Source organism: Scomber scombrus, chromosome 3, assembly GCF_963691925.1.
Source record: "Scomber scombrus chromosome 3, fScoSco1.1, whole genome shotgun sequence".
Classification (NCBI taxonomy): Eukaryota; Metazoa; Chordata; class Actinopteri; order Scombriformes; family Scombridae; genus Scomber; species Scomber scombrus.
Genome location: NC_084972.1, coordinates 10,436,237 through 10,457,014, shown reverse-complemented (window position 1 = coordinate 10,457,014; position 20,778 = coordinate 10,436,237). Strand labels below are relative to the sequence as shown.

Genomic DNA, 20,778 nt, shown 5'->3' with positions numbered 1-20,778 from the left:
ACAGAAGTTAACAGCTTTACATACAGTAAAATGATGTTAGAAGGAATAGGCAATAACAGAATGAGTCGACTGCACACTTATATTACACGGTATGCAAATGAAGGCGGACGGGGGTGATTCCTCTCTTCCCGCCTCATCTTTGTCTTTTAAGTGTGCTGCCTTCACGGGTTATTAGAAAGACGTGTGCTCACTGGGAATGTTGTGCTACTCCGTGGTCATGATAGAGATAATCCTGCAAGGTGGCTGCACTGCTTGATTGTCAGTGCGTAACCTTACCATACGCACAGAAACTGCCATTAAAGTGAATTTTATATGATATAGTTTCCCTTTCTATGTTAACATTGGAAGTCTATTTTGAGGCCACATCATTCGCATGCCCAAATCCAATAAACATTTACTCTGATAAACAGGCAATTGAAGGGAAGATTATTAAAATTTTGTAAATTGTTTACAAAAAAAGATTTTTAATTATTTACATGTTTTATTTGCTGTTAAAACCTCCCTACAGAGAAATTGAGCTTTGTACAAAGTTATGTAAATATAAACATGTCATGGTATTCTGCCAATTAACAAATAATATACACATGGTCAGTTAAGTACATTTTGTGTTGCTTTTCTGTGTATGCTTAGTCGTTGCCTGAATCTTAACTATTATTCTATAAAATCTAAAAAACTGAATCTAAACTCACCTTATTTAGAGTTTAGAAAAATAACACAAATGAATCAAAATATGAAACAAACTGTTTTGATGCTATCAGTGGCATCTTCTTGTTAGTAGTGAAAGACAGACCACAGAAGTTGTAATACTTGAATCAAAAGGAATAAAATGTAGAAAGGCAAACATAAATAATGAAACAAATGAAAGTTAAAGGTTTTTATTTTGGCGCTCATAACAAAAACAGCAGTTTTCAATCAGCAGTAATACCACAGTCAGGAAAAAATATATATCCATTTACCATTTCAAGTGAATTATTATACAAAGATTTAAAATAATTATTTAGATACAAAATCAGTTCACATCAAAATGGTAGTTACCGTTCTACAAGGTAAAACCATCACGCTCATATCTCATTATGTACAGTGATCTGAGAAGGGATGCAGACTAGGTTGACTACCTATCCTTGTTGCTACGGAGATCAGTCGTCAAGGGGTCATGCTGAATAGTTTGGTGCAGCATTAGAGCAAGCAGACCAGCTCTGTTTGTCATAGCAGTCCTGACATTACGCTCCTGTTCAAAGAGCTCGTCCAACTTGTACCACTGAGGGGAAGACGAAAAACAGGTTAATGGAGAAGAACAGGCCAACTGAACGCACATCTACATCTGACTGGATATATGCAAATGTGGGAAGAAGTTATGTCTCTTTACACCAAATCCATAGTCAACACTTTTAACTTACCACCCTGACTCTCTCCAAGTCTACCTCAGCCCTCCTGAGCTTTTCCCAGTTGTAATGTTTGTTGCATTTCCTTTTAGAGACTCTGCAGTAGTCTCCTGTCTGCTCAAACACATTCTTCACCAGAGGACATCCACACACTTCGTCCACTGAGATCTGAACACCAGAGGAGAAGAAGAGGGGGAGAAAGAAAAAAAACAACACAAAGATGAAAGATGGTAGACTCCACACAAGAAACTGCTTTTAGAAATCATAATTCACAACTGGCTGACCTTAGGATCTCTGGAATGTTCTGGACACAAAACCTGAAGCCTCTTGCAGTACGTCTTGCTTTGGGGATTGTACACATCACAGAAGAGTCTGGTTGCTCTGTGGGGGAAGAAAAAGAATAGAATCAGTAAAGGGAGTAAACCGTAGAAAACTCCTGTATGCAACTTGAGGTATCTTTTTCTTACCCTTCAATTCTTGTAGGATACATGGAACCAAAGGAAGTCTGACTCTCGTACTGTTGAGATATTCATCAGGACAGAAATGTTACAAGTAGGCCATGTGCTTTTGTTTATGTTTACATGTCATGCTTGAAAGCAAAAACAAAACTAATAGAAATAATCACCTTTGCATAACATCTCTCCATATGTCTCAGGGCCACTTTTGGATTGATGGGATGACTACAAGACACGCAGAAAATCTGCAGGTCTGTGTCCTCGCTATCGCCTTCATTCACCTGACAACACAAACCGAAGCATTTCATTAACAAGAATAACAAGTGTGACTGAATGAACGAGCAGGCACAAGGCTGACCACTCACCTCCTCGTCCTGCTGCACAGCCTGCTGCTTGGCCTTGGCGATGATGCCCTCCAGTTCGTGGAAGCGGCGCTCCATCTCAGTGAGGCGTAGCCGGGCGTTCTGCTGGTCCCGGCGGATGCGCTCCAGCTGCTTCTTGCCGTGCTCCTCGGCGATGCAGGGACTCTGCTGCCACTGCTGGATGCGCTGAGGGAGAATCTCATAGATTCGGCTGTGGATCGACATGGACACACATTAGCATTTCGAATAAAAAGCAAAAAAATTGTAGAGTGGGAGAGCATCAGAAACACTTAAGACCATGAAACACAACATAGAGGATAACAGAGGAAGAAGTAGGAGAATAAATAGCTTAAATTATGAACCCGAATACATTTTTATAACCACAATCTGATGAGATACATCATAAATTACCAACAAAACAAAAGATAAAAAACAGACGATTAAAACAAAATGCACATCTGAGCCCCGTTCACCAGATGTTTTTTTTTGGTCATTTCAACCTTCTGGCACTAGGTGGAGCTATAGCATTCATTTGAATAGGAACAAATACTAGAGACAGTAAAAGCAAACAGTATTGGACCATGCCCTTCACTTTATTTTGACACAACTCCAGTGAGTAGCAGGTAAAATGTTACTAGATGTATTTAAATTCACTTCAGGCTTTGTTTGTTCTTAAGCAGGTCTCTGAAATTCTGCATCTATCCCTGCAGCAGACTGGTTGTTCCTGACATGAAAGTTGAAAGTGAGAGTTCTTACTTTGCAGCTAACTTCATGCCACATTCCTCAGAGCAGTATTTGGAGTTGGGTTTCGCAGCCTCGACGCAGCTTGGCCCCAGACACTGATGCTGCCCTGTGTTATCACGGATGTCCCCCTTCTCGCTGTGTCTGTTTTTGTCCTTATGCTTTTGCTTCTGCTTGTGGCGTCGTGACTCTTTCTGGACAAATGTTTGTTTTAATAAAAAAGGTATCAGAACAAGCGTCATCACCGTTTATTAACACCTGGCAGTACTTTTCAGGAATAAACAGATCTTACTTTCTTGTCAAACTTCTTTTCTCTTCTCTTGACGTGCTTCACCTTCACCGCTTTCTTACGCATGACAGGACTGTAAGGCAGCTCATCATCATCATCACTACCCCATGCCTGAGTGAAATGAAAGCAAAGAGCTGCTCAATATACATCTACTGACACATGGATTACATATGCTTGAGTGCATCCATAAATGAGCACAAGTGTAAGAAGACTGCTACCATGTTGTCGTTGCCTCCTGCTGCCTTGTACTGCTGGTAGAGATCTACCTCACTGTCGTAATCGTCAGAGTAGCGTCTCCGTCTGTGGTAGGAATTCTCCCTCCTTTCTCGCAAAGAGCATTCCTCGTCCTTCACACGCAGCATTTTCTGTACAGAACAACAAAGAGGCAACAAGTTGCACATTTCCAGAGTAGCCACATGGGACTGCACAAATATATCAGGGAGCGCTAGTCACTTCAAAAATTTGAAAAAAAAAACCCCAAAAAAAGATGCACCTTTTAAGTTTCAAATATGAAAACAACTTCAAGGTTTTTAAATGACGACATGAAAGATTTATGAGTGTGGCATTACTAATATAACACAGATCAGCACTGTATAGAAAGAGCCAAATTATTCTCCACCTGCTGAGGTGACTAAGGACTTTCTATGACACTGTTGTGGCATCTGCAGTTTTCTATGCAGTAGTCCGCCTTAAGCAGCTCCTTCAACAACTATTTACTACATCTAAAGTGTAAAAAGGAGCACTACCGCAGGTCCTTTTTTTGTTGACAGTTTGACTTTTTAACACAGGACCACAATGTTGCTGTTGTTGCTGTCTGTGCTGAAATTACACATCACAGCTGTGTTGCACTTTACTATTGCCTCAGTCCTTTTATACTGTGTATAGTCAAAATCAATTAACATCAATTTCTCATTTCATTAACAATCAAGTCTTCATTCAATTGCTACCAAAATTAAACGTTTTCTCTGCTGAAAGTGTCTAAGCAGCAAAAATATAACAACATTAACTGACCTCAAGGTGGTGCTACAATAATCAAGTATACGTTTTCACTATTATTTCATAAACAGCTTAGAGTCAAAATTATTTTATTACATTAATCTCTCATATCGTCTGGTCATCTGCTCTAAAAATGTCAGATTTTACAATTTTCTCAACCATCTTGGACCCCGATCATTGCTGCTTGTAGCTCTATTTATTATGATTATGAATATTATAATATAATTTTCAGTAAAGGTCACTGTATAAGCTTGCGTTTTTCAGAATGCATAGGAAAATGTAAAATGTTCAACTGCATTACAGCATAAGCCTGCAAAACTAATTAATAGAAAATACCATCAGGAATAATCGTAATTTTCCGGCCCTTATTTACATTTTCAAATGTACAACATATGTTGCCCAATCCAGACTTTTTACATACTTATACTTATTTAAAAACAAGACACAGATTAAGTCACTTACCCTGGCTCGAACTTCACACTGCCTAAATCTGCACTTCTGTCTTATTTTGTTAGGCCCTCCAAACTTCTTCATGTCCTTGCAGAAGTCACACTGGGCGCAGTCCTCAGTCCTTCTGCAGGGCTCACATTCCCCACACATACGGACAGAACGTTTTACCTGAAAAAATAAATGAATCATGAATGATAACAGCCATTAACATCCCATAAAACCTGGTGTTTGACATCCTGCATGTTCACCTCATGGTTAAAAAATTAGTAAGAGGTGCGATGAGAGCAATCAATCTTTTTGGGTTTTTTTTTTACTTTAAAATGTATGTGCAAAATGATCAAGAAAGAAAAGCTAAAGCCCTTTTCACATATGAACTTTAGACAATGTCCAGATAATCTTAATGGGCTCAAGATGTTTAAATACAACTTACTTTTGATCCACGCCGTCTTTCACTCTTATAATCTGGAGTACTTGGCGTGCTGTACTGTTTTTCACCTCTGTCAGAGTCAACCTCCTTCTCCCGGTTTTTCTTTTCTTTTCTATACTTTATTTCCAACATGGGGTTTTTATCTGTTGACAAGAAAGAAAGAAAAAAGTCCTGGTTTATTTGACTAGTTTGTGATATATTTAAAGCTAAGCATGGCAATCTTAAAATGTTTTGGTAAGAGAAGATTCATCACCTCTACATCGCATGCAGTACCATTCCCGGATTGCCTTTGCCATCTTCTCAGTAATGTCAATACAGTGCCCGTGGAACCATTCATTGCAGTTATCACAGCCACTATTAGTGGAAGAAGCAGATTGTATGAGCATGGCTGCACCATTATGCAGTAATAAAGTGACTGAAACAGCACCACTGGTAGTGTAAGCTTACATCATGAAGCAGTTGATGTCTGGTTTCCGGCAGATACAGTAAAGAGGGGCGTTCTCCCCCTCCATGGCTTCAGGCCCTGGTCGTTGGTCAATGTCAGACATTTCACTGTCCTGAAAAACACAAGAAAATATGTATCAGAAACCACATCATTACATATTACAGTACACCCAGCACCAATAATAACCGACTCCTGAGCTGCAGGACGTTTTTCTCAATTCCAGAGGCGAGTGAAAGGCTTCGGGTGCGCCATTAATGTTTTTGCTTACAGTAACATCTTAAGTCAAATTTAGCCAAATGTTGATGCAGAGTAAGTCCAAACAGGCTGCTGACATCCCTCATGTTTGCAGATCTGGTTTCAGCTACAGTGCATCTCTCAAATTAAGTTAACTGCAAACCGCACTGAAATTTGAGTCTCTCACTCCTCTTGGAGATTTTAAAGCATTATTATCTGATGTTTTTCGTGATTCTTGTACATGTTTTTATCAATTCGTTGTTTATCGTGCAGTTGTGTTGTTCCTATTTGCTGACTGTGTTCTTGTCTTATGAGTGTTTGTTGTTGTCAGATCTCAGAAGAGATCTCAATAAGACGACAATTAAATAACAATGCATGTTTAAATGAAACTTAAATAAAATAATTATCCACTATCAAACTCTTCCAATACAATGCATTACGAAAGAGCATATTCGTCGTAATGCCATCACATCCAATGTCCTCTATTCATACTATAATGTAAAGTAGGCGTGTATTAGGTTTGTAATGTTTTTTCACGCTGTTTTTTATGATTAGCTACGTTAGTTAAGGTCGTTACTTCTAGCTTGAAATGTCTTGATCTGTAGACAGAGGAATGTAAGTTAGATATTATTCAGAATATGAAAAGTTGGTAAGCCAAGTTAGCATTACAAGGCAAACAGCTAACCCAGCTGTTTTTGTTTACACACAAACATATGAGCTTAACTTATCTGGCGTAGTAACTAGTCACGCAGGCAAAAGCTAACATTTACCTTTATATCATTCAGTATTTACAAGACTTTTGTTTAAACGAGATGAGACAAATAGCTTAGAGGAGGACATGCTTATATCGGGTGTATCTTAGGCCGTGTTTTAACAGACCGAGTTCAATTAGCTTAACGCTAAATAGCCAAATCGTAAGTTTGACAAAAATATCCAAGTTTATTATAAAATACTTGCCATTATGTGAGCCCCGTACGGCCTGAGGTTCCTCTGGAAATATCACTGAAAGACAACGAGCCTATTAGCCAGCTAAGCTAAGTAAACCGAGTCGTTTCCGCGGACATAACATCGCTCGGAATCGGCTGGACTCGTGACCATTTGTAAAGTAGTCATTGGTCGGTTCTTCTTCTTCTCTGACGGAAAATTAATATCCAATTTTGAAACATCGCCACCTAATGGATGTATTGCGAATGCCGTGTTTTTTTAAGCACACGGTTCAACATACTATAAATGAGAGGGACATACTATAACCTTGGCCTGAAATGATGAACTTATTCTCACAGTCCCATGTAGAGTAATATTTAAAATAAAAACTGAAATAAAAACTGAAATATATATATATATATATTTCAGTTTTTATTTTAAATATTACTATATATATATATATAATAGTAACGTTTAATTTAAAACTATGTTATAACTTGCTAAGATATTAAGTTTAACTATCATGTATGTTACAGAAAAGCCTGAAATCCTCACATTTGACATGCTACAAACAGCAAGTGTTAGTGCTAGTCATTTTTTTAAGCAAAAATGACTAAAACAGTTATTCAATTTTTCAAAAATAGTATTCGTTACAGTTCTATTCACACATAAAGTCAATAGATGTACACAAACACCTGTCGGTCTTAATAAGCAATATTAATTCAACCAGTGGCGAAGGCAGCGCTTTTTAAAAGAGTGGACTTTTGTCAAGCAGGGTAGGCCACTTTCAGCAGCATAGCCAGACAATGTAAACATCTGGGGCTTAACCCAGTCACACAGCAATGCTAGGGGGTCTGGGAGCATGCTCCCCCAGAGGATAATTTTTTTTAAATCCTTAAAACTCCTTAAATAATGACTTCTGGCAGTGTTGGGGAAGCTACTTTGTAACCGTAGCTTGTAAAACTGCATGTAGTTCAGCCTGACAGTAGTTTGAACAAACTACATTTCTACCCCTGGAGAAATGTAGTTTGTAAAACTGCAGCTAAAAAAAAGTAGCTTTAGCAACTACTTATACTCATTATACTCTTTTAACTCAGCGTTGAATAAATTAACATGTGGTGTATATGAAACAAAATATAATAGCCTACAAAAAATTCACATGCCAGCAGAAATATGCCTCTCAACTCTAGGCCTATAGCCTACTTAGTTCAAAATTTGCAGCTGACTTTATTTTTGTTTTGTTGTTTATATCATTTTATAGATGATAATGTTAATTTAATTGAAGAGGTTAATTTATGTTCAAGTTTATTTATCCATTCATGTTAAGAGGATTTTCCATTTAAGAATTTTTACAATTATGATTACATTAAGACTGTAAAATGAGGTCAAATGCACATTACTTTACAGGGTTTATCAAGCATTGAATTCCACTGTATTCCACTGTTTTCTCATATTCTGAGACCGGATGTTTGACGTCAAGGCAAGAGCGCAAAAAAGATTATTTTTAAATAAAATAAAACCCTGTCCGTGTCGGAGAAAAGCAGTCTAACACTTACCGACTTGACCGTCATAATGTATCTATCAAAGAGAACGGCTGCAGGTGGCGCCAAATCATGAACACATAAAACAAAACACACTTCCTAACCCAACAGATTAACCTATATAGCCTACTTCCCAAATTAACATAATTGTACACACACTGACCGGGACCCCACATACTGAGGTCTGGGAATCCCCCCGGAGAAACACGTCATCAGGAGGGATTCCCACCCGTGTAAGTAGTTATGCACTTTATAATAATAATAAAGTTTTAAAAAAGTGCATGTTCACAATCACATGATTCACTTTGGAGCTGATTTGATCATCTATCAGACAAAATATGTTTAAAGTTATTTATACTACATGTTGATCAACTGCAGAACTGGAACCATTTCACAACCACATCTTTACGTACACTGAGGCCTGGATTATAAACTTCATGTCCACAGGCCAGCAATGAAAAACAGGGATGGTAGTTTGCAGTATGTTAAACCTAATTACCTTACTAAACCACTGACTAACATGTATTTATAATTACAATTACAAATTAAAGTACTACAAAAACTACTACAAATTAAAAATGTCATCATATGCAAATGGTTGTGTTTTATCTTTAGGTAAGTCTGAAACAAAGAGTCTGGGAGATGGAGTTTGTATGCTGCTAGAGTTCCAAAGGATGACAGTTACTTGCCAGACACAAGCCAGACGGCTGGCTGGTGATGAAGAAATGCCCAGAAACAGAGTGATGCATCCCTCAGACCCACGTTAGCTCGAGTTCATCTCTGGAGCTCCAGTCCTGACCACAGAGCATCATTTATAGCACATGCTGAAGTCAGCAGGACACTTGGAACAGGTAATCTGACATATTTTACTGCAGCAACAAACCTCAACAAAACAGCAGGGCACCTACACCAGACTCTAGGAGCTGCACTGTAATAAACAGATTCAGTTTTACCAGATAGATCTGAATAAAAGACCAGGGTCACCATGTTGCCTCTGGAATGAGTTGTCTTATTTGTCCGAAACCGTACTGACAACAGAGCTCCTCTGTCTGCTATGTTTGTGTGCGGTGGTGTCTTCTTGTAAAGTACACAGTTGAATTACTTGAATAAATAAATACTAACTGCCATAAATTGGGTGTTGCCAGTAGTTGCCAGTGCATCATGTCCACCTTGCTAAAGGTATTTCAGTCTTATACAGTACTGCAGTAAATTCTCACTTCCTGAAGGTTGTAATGTAATGTTATTTAGCTTCACCTCATTGATATAATGGGGTGGACACAATATTAGAAATCCCTGTCAGAATGATGCAGTACATTTTAACAGTAGTACAATCTGGCACCTTTAAAATGATCATTGATGATGATGATCATAGATTTGAAACAACAATGAAATAGTTTAAACAAAAACTGAACATTATCAACTTCATAAATGGAGGATTTGTTGACAATTAAAAAAAAGTAAAAGACACTGACGGGATTTTTTTTCTTCTTAGAATATGAGAAAACATGTCATTTTTTGTTCATGTTTGCTATGGATTCTGTTTTTTACTATTCTAAATATGAAAAGACACGCACGCACACACACACACACACACACACACAAATCCAGAGGAAATTATGCTGAGACAGGAGAGAGATCCTGTGTGATGCAGCGCCACCGCTGATAGGTCATTGTGGGGAATGTATTAAAAGAGGATGCATCTGATTTGTGTGATTGAAGCTTAATGCTTGATCCTAAACTTCTACAGTATGCCGTGAAAAGTAAGTACAATTTATTTGTTATAAAACAAGAGAAATCAATGAGGAGAGATAAACACAGTAGGATTTCTGTACATTGCAGTAATAATCTAAATGCATGCTGTTGCTATTGATTTGTTTATTAAATGTAAATAATTTAAATTTATTTTCATCCACTTTGTCCACTGATTAGTGTATACACATATACTAATACTTTTGAAATTTGCTAAAATATTTCAGGTAGCTGAAATAAATGTTATCACCTGCAAATGTACAAAACACAAACAAAAAAACTGTCAACATTTCATAAAAAGGAATGTATTTGAGGTTTTATATGAATTATTAACAAATAGCAAAATCAAGATCACACACATTCTCATGCAGCTGTCAGGATATCCCTGTGCTGCCTTTAATCTACATTATAAATGTTTCCAAACTGGAGATTAATAATAGATTAACTTTGCTGTAATTTTCCAGGTGACTCATCACAAACAGCTCAGCTACAGTAAAACATCGGCTGCAGATCCGACACCAGGTCTGTGGTATTTACACAGAATTGTGAAGTTTAATGTTATATTTTTATATTACAATACTAGTAAGTGGATTATTCCAGTTTAAGAAAAGTAGTAAGTATAAAGCAAATGCATTATCTTATCACAATTTTTTTTAATGATTTGGACTCATATTAATAGGAGTCCTCCTTCATTATTTTGATTCTTTTTGGCCTCTTTTGTATCCCTGCTTGATTATCTTTATAATTTCTTTTTCCAAGACACTGAATGACATATTTAAGTGGATGCCACAATGGATGCCAAATTGAATTCCGCAGTTAAGAATGAAAAGACGGATGATGAACGTGGCAACCAACCAAAGCTCCATAACTCACTAACCACTGCTACAAGGTCACACACTGTACCTGACAACACTACTTCTGGTCAAACAGGTATATCCAGTTTGATTATAAGTGATGGATTGCAGTTGTTTGGTGAAGTTTGAAAATCATTATGATTTATGAAAACCGTCTTATTTCTTGTCTCATAGGATCTCTGGTTGAAGTCTCCAGTTTAGAGCATATCTCCACTGATGACACTGAATTATCTTCATGGGACTTTGCTGAGAATGCATTCTCCAATAAAACAATAGGTACTTTAGCCTGTAAACTTTACTTTAATGGGTATTTCCCTGCAAAACACACTCACAATGATGTATTGTTGTTCATTTGTATGTCTAATGCAGAGGCCTCCATTGAATCCAACTTGCATGATAACCCAAAAAGCAAAGACACCCGGGTAGTATCCATCTGTAGCCCACGCTCTGTGAAGAAAAAACAGCCACAGCCTCTGTCTGCCCTGCTGCCACCTTCCATGGAGGCTCGCACAGCCTATGAGGTGAGTCAGCCAATTACATCCATCAGCAGGAGTCAAGAAAAGCTCAAAACCACAACGGTCCACACTGAGCCATCAGATGGAGTGGGTAAGGACACCACACTGTGTTGCTTGTAACACTGTTTATCACATTATCTACTAAAGCTTTTTCCTCCAACTGAAGCTTCTTTCTCTTTTCTTGATCTCTACCTTACCCCTCCACGAGAACTCTGTGCTTCATTCCTCTTGGCCTGCCTGTTCTGCCACCCACTGGACTGTTTATTGGCCACGGTGAGAGGCTGCAACCAGTGCGTTTGCTCTCTGTGCTCATCACTGTGCGGCTACGAGTCCATCACCCACCACTGTGACTTCTTCGGCTGTCTGGGTGTCCACCGCTTCCTGTGTGACTGTCCCGTCTGTGACATCTGCCTTCAGGCTACTGAGTGCCTGGACCTGGCAATGGAAATCTCTCAAATGCTTTATCACTAACATCCCTGTGCATGCAAATAATCACATTCAAACATAAACCCGTGGGAATCATTTATTTATTACAATCTTCTGAAAGCCAAGTTGTAAGGACAAGACACAAATGTTACCTGTATCACGTAGAAGATTAACAGTCCATGTTAGCACTCAAATAGATGTAGGGGTAAGACATGGTTAATATCATGGAGAGCAGTTAAGTATGAGCAGAAAAAGTTGACCATTGGTATTTAATCTTATGGGGCTAAGAACAATGCAATTTGTGGCACTGAGCTGTGGAATGGATTTGCTTTTAGCTCAAAAACAATGTGCCTTCGAAGTTCAGAAATAACAGGAGAGGACACCTTAAATCAGTGTCAGTCAGAATTATGATCTTTTTTTTAAAAAGGCATTTTTTTGGGTGCATCAATTGATTTGTTTTTATGTTACCACGGCTCAAAAATAATTTAAAATTCAAGCATATCAATAACTTTGAAAGACGTGTTTAAGCCAAAGCAAATTCTCAGATACAGTACGTCAGTGTAAAAAAACAAAACGACACACAAATATGCAGGTACTTTTTCAAAACACACATTCATTAACTGTACATAAGGTTGCATTAAGCATCTGTCAAATTAAATGCCTTTCTTAAGTTTGTGGCAATCTCATAAGAATAATAAATGCAATGAAAGTTTCACACTGCATACAGTTATACCTTACTATATAACATGAGGATAGTGGTTGCTGTAAAAGAAGGCTGAAGCCCTCTGAGTTCATACTACAATGAGCGATAATGCATCGTTAGTTCTATCAATTTTGATCGTCAGGGGGGAAAAAAGCCACAATCTTGGTAGAACATGCTAACCATTAAAATCACTCAGTGATCACCGAGGTTAATGAAGACAATCACTGACAACACAGATATTAGTCAGGAGAAGAGAAACTACTTATCAAAGGATTATTCAGGTATCAAAAAATATGTGATCAACTACAGTACTATTGTAAAAGGATAAAATTGTTCTGCATTTCTCATCGAGACTCACTGAATATACTCCAAAAAATAAAAATGTTGATTTGTAATTCGTAGCTACTCTGGAAGAAGTCCTGCTTTGGCTAACTAGCTGCAGCAGCAAGTGATTCTCGGCTGCTTTTAAGGTTTATTACAAATACATGCATCCCGGGCGTTAGCTGTTGACTGTGTGTAATAGTAATAAAACAGACAAAAGCTTTCATTAAATGCATAGACTGCCATAAAATAAGGTGCAATAAAATTGCTCAAAATAAAATATTCTTATTTACAATATGAAGTCAATATTTCAACAATGTTCCAATTCACTTTACAAAGATCCCTTCTGTAGCTGCTGGTGAAACAACCCAACAAGAATGAGCATGCTAGACTGCTATTAACAAAACCTGATTCCAGTCAGTTGAAAAAAGAAAAAAAAAGAATATATATATATGTATATATACATATATCTTGGCATCTCTCGATCAGTTTGTCATGCCAATGTCATGAAAAAGAAACCTCACAGCTTTCTTCCCTATAAATGAGCACATAATAAAATTCACGCAAACTTTATATCCCTCTTAAATCTCTGAAGAAAATCTTAAAAACTATTTAATAATTTCTTTATGCTTATGTGCATGTCCCTATTATACCATAATTCCATTTTTAATAAGATTGCATTTATAAACCCAGACATAATCGTTTAAACAGCTCCAAACAGGAACAGTTCCAATTACATCTGTATGGCAAAGAACTTTCTCCTGATGCAACGTTCATGTTAGTTCAGTTCAACAGTGCTATCAATAGACTTGCGTTATTTGAAGCAAGGCTGCACTTCCTGACATTCTTATCCCTACGGACAGTCTCTCTCTTGGTGTGTGACCACCACGCAGAGCTCATCACAAGTCCTCGTCCATATCGAGGCTGCTCCTGCGACTGCTGGTTTTAGAGGCACCTGGTGACAAAGGAGAAAACAGCGACCCGTCCCCCCTCTCTGGAGACAAGGTGCAGCCCTCGTCCATGAGAATGTCTCCCAAGCCAACGTCGGGATAGAGTGCTGAGGCGGAGGTGTCGTCTAGCTCGGCAAAGCTAAGGCTGCCCAGGTCCAGGGGGCTGCTGATGGTGACTCCCGCGGGAGAGTCTGAGGAGGGCGGGGACAGGAAGGAGGCCGGCAGAGGCTGTCCAACAGCTGTCGAACCCAGGCTGAGGAGGTTAAAGGAGGAGGAAGCCATTCCCGCGCTGGTAGGCAGGGACTGGCCACTCTGTGAGACTGGCTGCTGCTGAAGCAGGGAGGTATCGGAACTCAGACTAGAGGATATGCTGTTGTTTGTAGAAAGGCCGTGGACCCGTGCCTGCATTTCCAGCTCCTGGAAAGAAGAGCAGCACATGTGCATTCAAATGTCAAGTCCTGCAACAACTGAAAAATGTCTTTACTGTCCAGAACCCAGCTATAAATATATATATATATATATTTTTTTAAAGATATATTTAAGCTTTGTCAACTGCATGACATTGCATTGATTAAAGCTTGAAAGTGTGGGAGAGCCAAGTGCACATTTCTGGGAATAATGTCGCAAAAAGATCCTAAAACATGAACTGATCAATTTTAAGTTCAAAATAAAAACAATCAAAATAAGTCATGGAGGCTGGCTTAAATGTATGCTCACACTTCAGCCGTTTTTTTATAATTGTGTACTATTCATTCTGCAGTAATGTAAACCAGCTGTGCTTGCGGCATGCATGCTCATCTTGATGTGCTGGCAGAGCGTGAAATACCAATATTGCTCGACAACACACAAACGCTGGTGAATTTAACAACTAGTCCAAAAAAGAGCGACACAGAAAATGTGGGTTGTTTTTTGTGTGTGTGTAGATTGCACACTCACTAACACGAAAAAGAAAAAGCTAAATCATCTCAGTATCACCTGAGTATCAGTTTTAAAATAATTGCACTGTGCATTGTGAATTGGCTATATCTGCTTCTACATAGACTGTCCAACACATACTGACCTGGATGCGCATCATTAAACTGTGGTTTGCTTGCTCCAGCTTTTTCTGTCGCATCTCGACATCCTTGGCTCTCTGTTGCTCTTTCTGTAGCTTCCTGATGTAGTCTACAGACGCTTTCAGAATGGTGCCTTTATTCCAGCGCATCTCGCTGTCATCAGTAATATCAGTAAGTATTGCAGAGGCGGTGAGGAAAGGAAACACAAATGAGATTACCTCTATTTTACTAGATAACAGTTACAGGGACTCAATTCAAATACTAAACTTTCATATTTATTAAGTGATTCAGAAAACGGAAAATAACTATCCAGAAAAATCAGACCACACTTACGGATCGCTAGACTTGGGTATCAGGGTACCAAGTTCCTTTATACGGTCATTGATGTTGAATCTCCGCCTCCTCTCAACTATAGAAAAGCAGGAACGACAGGATATAAGAGGAGGAGGAGACAAAACTAAAAGCAAAACTGCATAATCATGTAATTAGGAGGCTAATTGCCATTAAACACAAGTGCTTAAATAATCTGAAACAAAGCTTTGACTTACTGAGGTTATGGTTGTCTTTCTTCTGCCTTTCTTTCATAATTGCTTTGGCATCTGAATCTGAACAACATATTCTCATTATGCTTCATATTACGATTCCAAAAGTATTATCCAACTCAACAAAACATTTTCTTGAACATATTAAAAAAAACAATCAAGGCCCATGTATATAAAAGTAAGTATGTGTTTTACGGTACCGGTAATTTCCCTTTTAATTTTTGGAAGATCAGCTGGGCAGGAGTTGCTGACAGTGAGAGTAGGTGCTGCCATTCCAGGGCTATGGTACACATCCAACAGATTTCCTGGGAGCTACACGACACAGAATGGGTTAAATACATACGTAATAAATGCTCTCTGATTTACATGAACCTAGCAGCTAATATGTGAACAGGATGTCTTCCCTATTCCGACTAAAAAAAGCACAGAGTAACCAGTTCCTCCTCCAGTTTAAAACAGAATCAGAGCTGGTTACTTTCACATTTCATAAAGGCTATTATATGTTATATGTTATACAAGCAATAGTGACACAAATACAGCAGCTGTTACATTTTAAATCCCAAAAATTTCCCCTAATAAAAAACAGCCTTCAGCACAAACCTCATCCCATGATTGACGCTGCTATTTTTTGCATGAGAAGTTACTTTATTTTAGCATAAAGCATGTTTTCTCAAACTCCACCCATTTATATTACAATGTGACATATTAAACCTGAACACACACAAAAAAACCCATCACAAAATGCATTTACCTCACTGTGCTTCTTTTTCTTTTCTTCCAACAGCATCACCATAATCCTCATTTTTGTTCAGTGGCAACAGTTAGGCGAGCACTTTCTATCTATCTGGCCTAAATGACTTGTTAACCCTGAAAGCTTTACAATGTACTGTTTTATGAGCTCAACCCACTTTGTGTCGCTTCTCCCCATCTTGTATCCTCTGATCACTTACCCCGCCCAGGCCGCACTTTTGTGACGAATAGTAAGCGAGTGCCAAAAGTATATATTTACTCCTACGACAACACTGAATTCCTGCTGCATTCCACACATAAAGGAGATCGCCCATTCACAGAAAAAACACTTCATCTGTAAAAAGCTAATAAGCGATCCAGCTGCCTTGAAATCCTCTATTACACTGTCAGTGTACAGTTAAAGAAGAGGGAAACTTTAAAAAGGAAGTATTTATGCTCAAATAAATGCATGGTTCTTCTTACCGTGCTGGGCAGCTGGAGACCTGAGTCAATCAATGTAATGATGTCGTCATTAAAACTGGATTCAAGACTAATGATGTCGTCGATCACATCGTCAATCTAGATAAAAGCAGATTAGAGAAAACAGCGGTGATACAAAGTGAGTGAAGCCCTCAGTGTTAAATGTGTGAAAGTAATCAACATGTACTATACTGTATGTATATAGAGTTTGAAATAAAGTCTTCTGTAGAGACTGAATGTCAGCATTCAACATTTAAAACCAATGTAACAGTTTTAAAGAGGCCTGATTTCAAAGGTGGAGACGCATGCAAGAGAAGTGCTGGCATCGTTAAACTGCCGATGCAGTATTTAACATTATAATGTGACACCAAGCCAACAAGGGTACGATGACAAAAGGCATGCATCATCACAGTGGGAGCTTCGAGCACATCATTGCAGAACAAACAAAAAGTAATTAAGTCAAAAGTGAGCAGAAGGTTAGACATTTAACTTCTCCAAAAAGTAAGTGTAAGTTTGCAAAAAAGCAGTGACTATCCAGGTTGTGTAATCTGCTGTGCCAGCAAAAATCGCAACCCACACACAGGAGAACTTAAACCACTGATATAAAATGAGGAATTTCTCATACTTCCTCCTTGTTGGATCCGATGTTGAGCAGAGCCATGGGACTGTTAGGGGCACTGCTGGCAGTGGGGGCAACTTCAGGGGCAGAACTGCATTGTGGCACAGGAGACAGACCCATCGTCTGAGTAACCGCTTTGTTGCCCAGAGTGGTGGAGAGATACTGCTTCACCTGCTGCCTCTGTGCCTGCTGGATGTGGTACTTGGTGGGGTTCTCCAAGTGGGTCTGCACCTGATCGTTTAAACAGTTGTTAAGGGCACTGCAATACGAACACAAGTCATGACTGTAGACAAAGGGCGCTCTTACCTTCAGCACCTCCACCGGCACCTGCGCTGGAGGTGGACGGGCCGCATTTGGGGGCAGTGTGACAGAGATAGCTGGAGTGGAGTCAGAGGCCCGGAGCTGAGAAGCAGAGGCCTGGTGCTGGGCCTCGCGTCTCTCCTGCTCCTGGGCTTGTTCTCGCATCAGCTGCTGCCGCAGCAACACACGTGACGACATGGCTGAGGAAAGAGATCCAGATCTAGGGATGGAGCTGTAAAACCAAAGCATATCAAAAAAGAGTGTTATATATGGGTCATACCAGTGTTTTAAAGTATATCGTTATATCGTGTAATTTAGGTTGTTGTTAAAGTATCATGCAAACTATAATGTTTGGTATTAGAAATTCTTACACTACCGGGCAAATCCAAATGTTACTTCCAACATATTTCAGAAAATAAGATCTAAGTATCAAATTCTTCACAAAGAGATGCACCTTTTACTATTTTTGAAGAACTCATGCTGTAACTATGAATAAAAAAGATACACTGTGAGCTGGATCAGGATAAACGTCCTGAAAAATGATCAATGGATGGAGAAATCAAACACTGTGCAGCCTCACCATTCACATCTGACATATTGATTGATATTAATGGGTGTTATTAGTCTTTTAGCTAACCACAGCCTCTTAAATTGAGACCACATTGGAAAATACTGGTCTGGTGTGGGCACTCAAGGCTAAAAATGCTGACTCACTATCAGGTTTTAGAATTACAACCTATAACACAACGCGGATATCTGACTGCAAGACCTTAGAGCCTGATACAGTATTATCTCCAACATGTCACAGATCAACTACTCAACATCAGCTCAGCATTTTAAAAAACGGCCTTCCTCTTTTATTGAACCGATCGCTACCTGGCTACTGTCCTCTTGTGGGGGTTATCAGCAGCAAAGATGACTCCCCTTGTCGTCCTGAGTGCTGCGAGCGAATATGAGCCTGATTTTAAAGTGTAGTTACAGTGAGTCTACACTAACAAAACCAGCTGCTCACAACGTGCTGCTTTTACATTCTTTAACTGAAACACGTCTGATCATTAAAACACAGACAAACAATTCTTTGCATTGTTATTGTTGTCCACATCAAAACTGAACTTGTGTCCAATGTCAAAGTACCCCCATTTCCACCAGAATTTTATTCAACGCCACTTATCAGCTTGTGAAACTTTCTGATGCTTCATCAGCTGCTCATTGTCGAAAAAAATCGTACTTTCTGTGTCAATGAGACTGATCACATCAATTCTCTCATTTCTAAATTGAACCTCCCTTTCCCCTGGTCTAAATTAGTTCAGCAACTAATATTACTGTATAATCTTATGGATACCGTGTTGACCCGTATATCATCTAGCCCCCCTTGACATTATCCCCATGAAACTGATGACAGTGGCTTGTAATAAAAGCTATCTGGCTAATGGATGAGTGTCACAACATTTAAGCCATTTAAGATGGTTGTCTCAAACCACTGCTGAAGGTAGAGTCTAGACTACCTTGAACACCTAACACTAACCAACCAAGTACTATGCTGTCGATAACCTCAAAAATTCTAAAAAAAAAAAAAGTAGTCGAAAAACTTCTTGAGTTAATCAATATGACTAATTTTTTTTCAGCCCGATTTGCTTGCTTATTTAAGTGTGGAGACTATTTTTAAATACAATTATCAGATTTCAAGATGTGTACATCCTCTTATCTTCTGTTATTATGAATTTTTTCAGGATCTAACCAAGTGCTGTTATCTTAAACACATCAGTTAATCTGCCAATTATTTTTCTCTTTTAAACAATTGATCTTTTCATCTACAAAATATAAAAATACAGTTAACTAATCACAATGTTATAAATCCTGACATGACAAAAACAACACAACAACAGTCCAAAACAAGTTTCCATTCACTATAACAGAACCAAGCAGAAAATCCTCACAATTTAGAAAGAGAAACTAGAAAATCTTTGGTATTTGGTTTGACTACTTGAAATCATATTCAGCTGTGCATGAACGTGGGTTACTACCACGTTGTTTAGTATTAACAACGCAATTCTTTAACAATCTGAGAGGACTTTTACACTCTATGTGAGCCAGCCCTTAGCACATTGACTGCCGCTGTTGTTTTGTGTACATTTCTGCAGAGTGCATACCTTCCTGTCAGTACTGCCTCTTCCACTGGGTCAGTTGTGTAAGAGTAAACTGATAGTTCAGTTATGTCACAAAAAGTTGACTTACATTATGTCATGTTAGTCTAGGAGCAATTAAGACACGTATCTTCACTTCTTATGTATCTTACTCGTGTCTGTTTTCGTAATCTCTATTTTGGACGCGCTGTAATGTCGCGTCATGCGTTAGCTAATGGGCCCACATAAACCCGCTGAGTGTACACATGTTAAAGACAAAAACTTAACCTTAGACGCTTAACAAGTTGACTACCAACAGCCACGTGGAGGGGGTTTGGTTATTTTAGTAGAAAGCAGCCGTGTTGCTGAGGCACAGACACTGCAAAGTAAAAATAGGAAGTTGTAGCTTAGCTAACGTTAGCCAGCTAAGACCCTTTAATTTCCCAACAAGCTAATGCTACCCCACTACATTAACGTATGACAAATATGAATAAACACGTACCGTGGATACAGATTTCTTTAACGTTATCACATTCAAAAATCCACGAAATACTCCGTTTTCTTTGCCATTTTAAGTCGGTGAATACGCACACTTCAACAGTCGCTAGCTGCAGCTAACTGTGTTTACCTCGGTCCAACGGGCTGAGGTCATCCTGGTTACCCGGAACTTGTTGACAGCAGCGAGGTTTCATTTACGGTACGCTGGCCCTTGCTCATTTTCAGTAACATCAAGCTAGAAAAAACAACGTGTATTACCGGTTACGATGATGGAAGACTATATTTGGCGGCTGATTCATTAAAGTGATTTGCAAAGTTAGGGTAACATGGTCGAAAATATCGACAAAATATTTTGTGGTCACCTTTATGCAACTTCAGTTTAAATGTTAATGTTCATTTTGATCAGTATGTTTTTCTCATCAGTCAGCAGGTCACAAAAAGGAAAGCTTAAAAATAATTGCTATTTCCTATCCTTTTTAGGCCTATGTAATTAGCATTTTACACTTACTATACAGGAACAAAAATTGTTAGTCTAATTACTGTAGCTTAGTATTTAAATGTAAAGTTGTGATTTTTTTTTTTTTTTTTAAGTCCTGAGTTAATATTTGATACACAAGTCTCCTGCTGTGAGAATACCAGGGTCAAAAGCACTAAAAGGACATACTACA

At 38.6% G+C, this 20,778-nt stretch overlaps 2 protein-coding genes across 2 annotated transcripts; both read right to left on the bottom strand.

Annotated features, from left to right (window-relative positions):
- Positions 1 to 859: 859 nt before the first annotated feature.
- On the bottom strand, positions 860 to 6,874 carry cxxc1b (CXXC finger protein 1b). Its single transcript, XM_062415536.1, has 14 exons — positions 6,739 to 6,874; positions 5,550 to 5,659; positions 5,356 to 5,456; positions 5,106 to 5,245; positions 4,688 to 4,843; positions 3,448 to 3,594; positions 3,233 to 3,340; positions 2,956 to 3,134; positions 2,203 to 2,410; positions 2,008 to 2,118; positions 1,850 to 1,899; positions 1,667 to 1,763; positions 1,398 to 1,550; positions 860 to 1,258 (listed from the first exon to the last, which is right to left on the bottom strand). Exons 1-14 carry the CDS (start codon positions 6,739 to 6,741, stop codon positions 1,112 to 1,114), a joined length of 1,710 nt encoding a protein of 569 aa, XP_062271520.1. The 5' UTR covers positions 6,742 to 6,874; the 3' UTR covers positions 860 to 1,111.
- Positions 6,875 to 11,879: 5,005 nt separating this feature from the next.
- On the bottom strand, positions 11,880 to 20,250 carry tfe3b (transcription factor binding to IGHM enhancer 3b). Its single transcript, XM_062415601.1, has 9 exons — positions 20,115 to 20,250; positions 17,496 to 17,721; positions 17,196 to 17,420; positions 16,574 to 16,669; positions 15,562 to 15,673; positions 15,368 to 15,424; positions 15,153 to 15,228; positions 14,825 to 14,972; positions 11,880 to 14,181 (listed from the first exon to the last, which is right to left on the bottom strand). The coding sequence occupies exons 2-9, from the start codon at positions 17,685 to 17,687 to the stop codon at positions 13,714 to 13,716; spliced, it is 1,374 nt and encodes a 457-aa protein (XP_062271585.1). The 5' UTR covers positions 17,688 to 17,721; positions 20,115 to 20,250; the 3' UTR covers positions 11,880 to 13,713.
- Between the last annotated feature and the right edge of the window lie 528 nt (positions 20,251 to 20,778).

Excerpts from the sequence above, each read along its gene's own strand:
- tfe3b (XM_062415601.1), bottom strand. The coding sequence starts at position 17,687 with ATGTCGTCACGTGTGTTGCTGCGGCAGCAGCTGATGCGAGAACAAGCC. Across the intron at positions 16,670-17,195 it reads TCGGATCCAACAAGGAGGAA|ATTGACGATGTGATCGACGA; the intron begins GTATGAGAAATT and ends GCTTTTATCTAG. Across the intron at positions 15,674-16,573 it reads GTCTCCAGCTGCCCAGCACG|CTCCCAGGAAATCTGTTGGA; the intron begins GTAAGAAGAACC and ends TGTGTCGTGTAG.
- cxxc1b (XM_062415536.1), bottom strand. Across the intron at positions 3,341-3,447 it reads CAGGAGGCAACGACAACATG|GCATGGGGTAGTGATGATGA; the intron begins GTAGCAGTCTTC and ends CATTTCACTCAG. Across the intron at positions 1,259-1,397 it reads ACTTGGAGAGAGTCAGGGTG|TGGTACAAGTTGGACGAGCT; the intron begins GTAAGTTAAAAG and ends TCTTCCCCTCAG.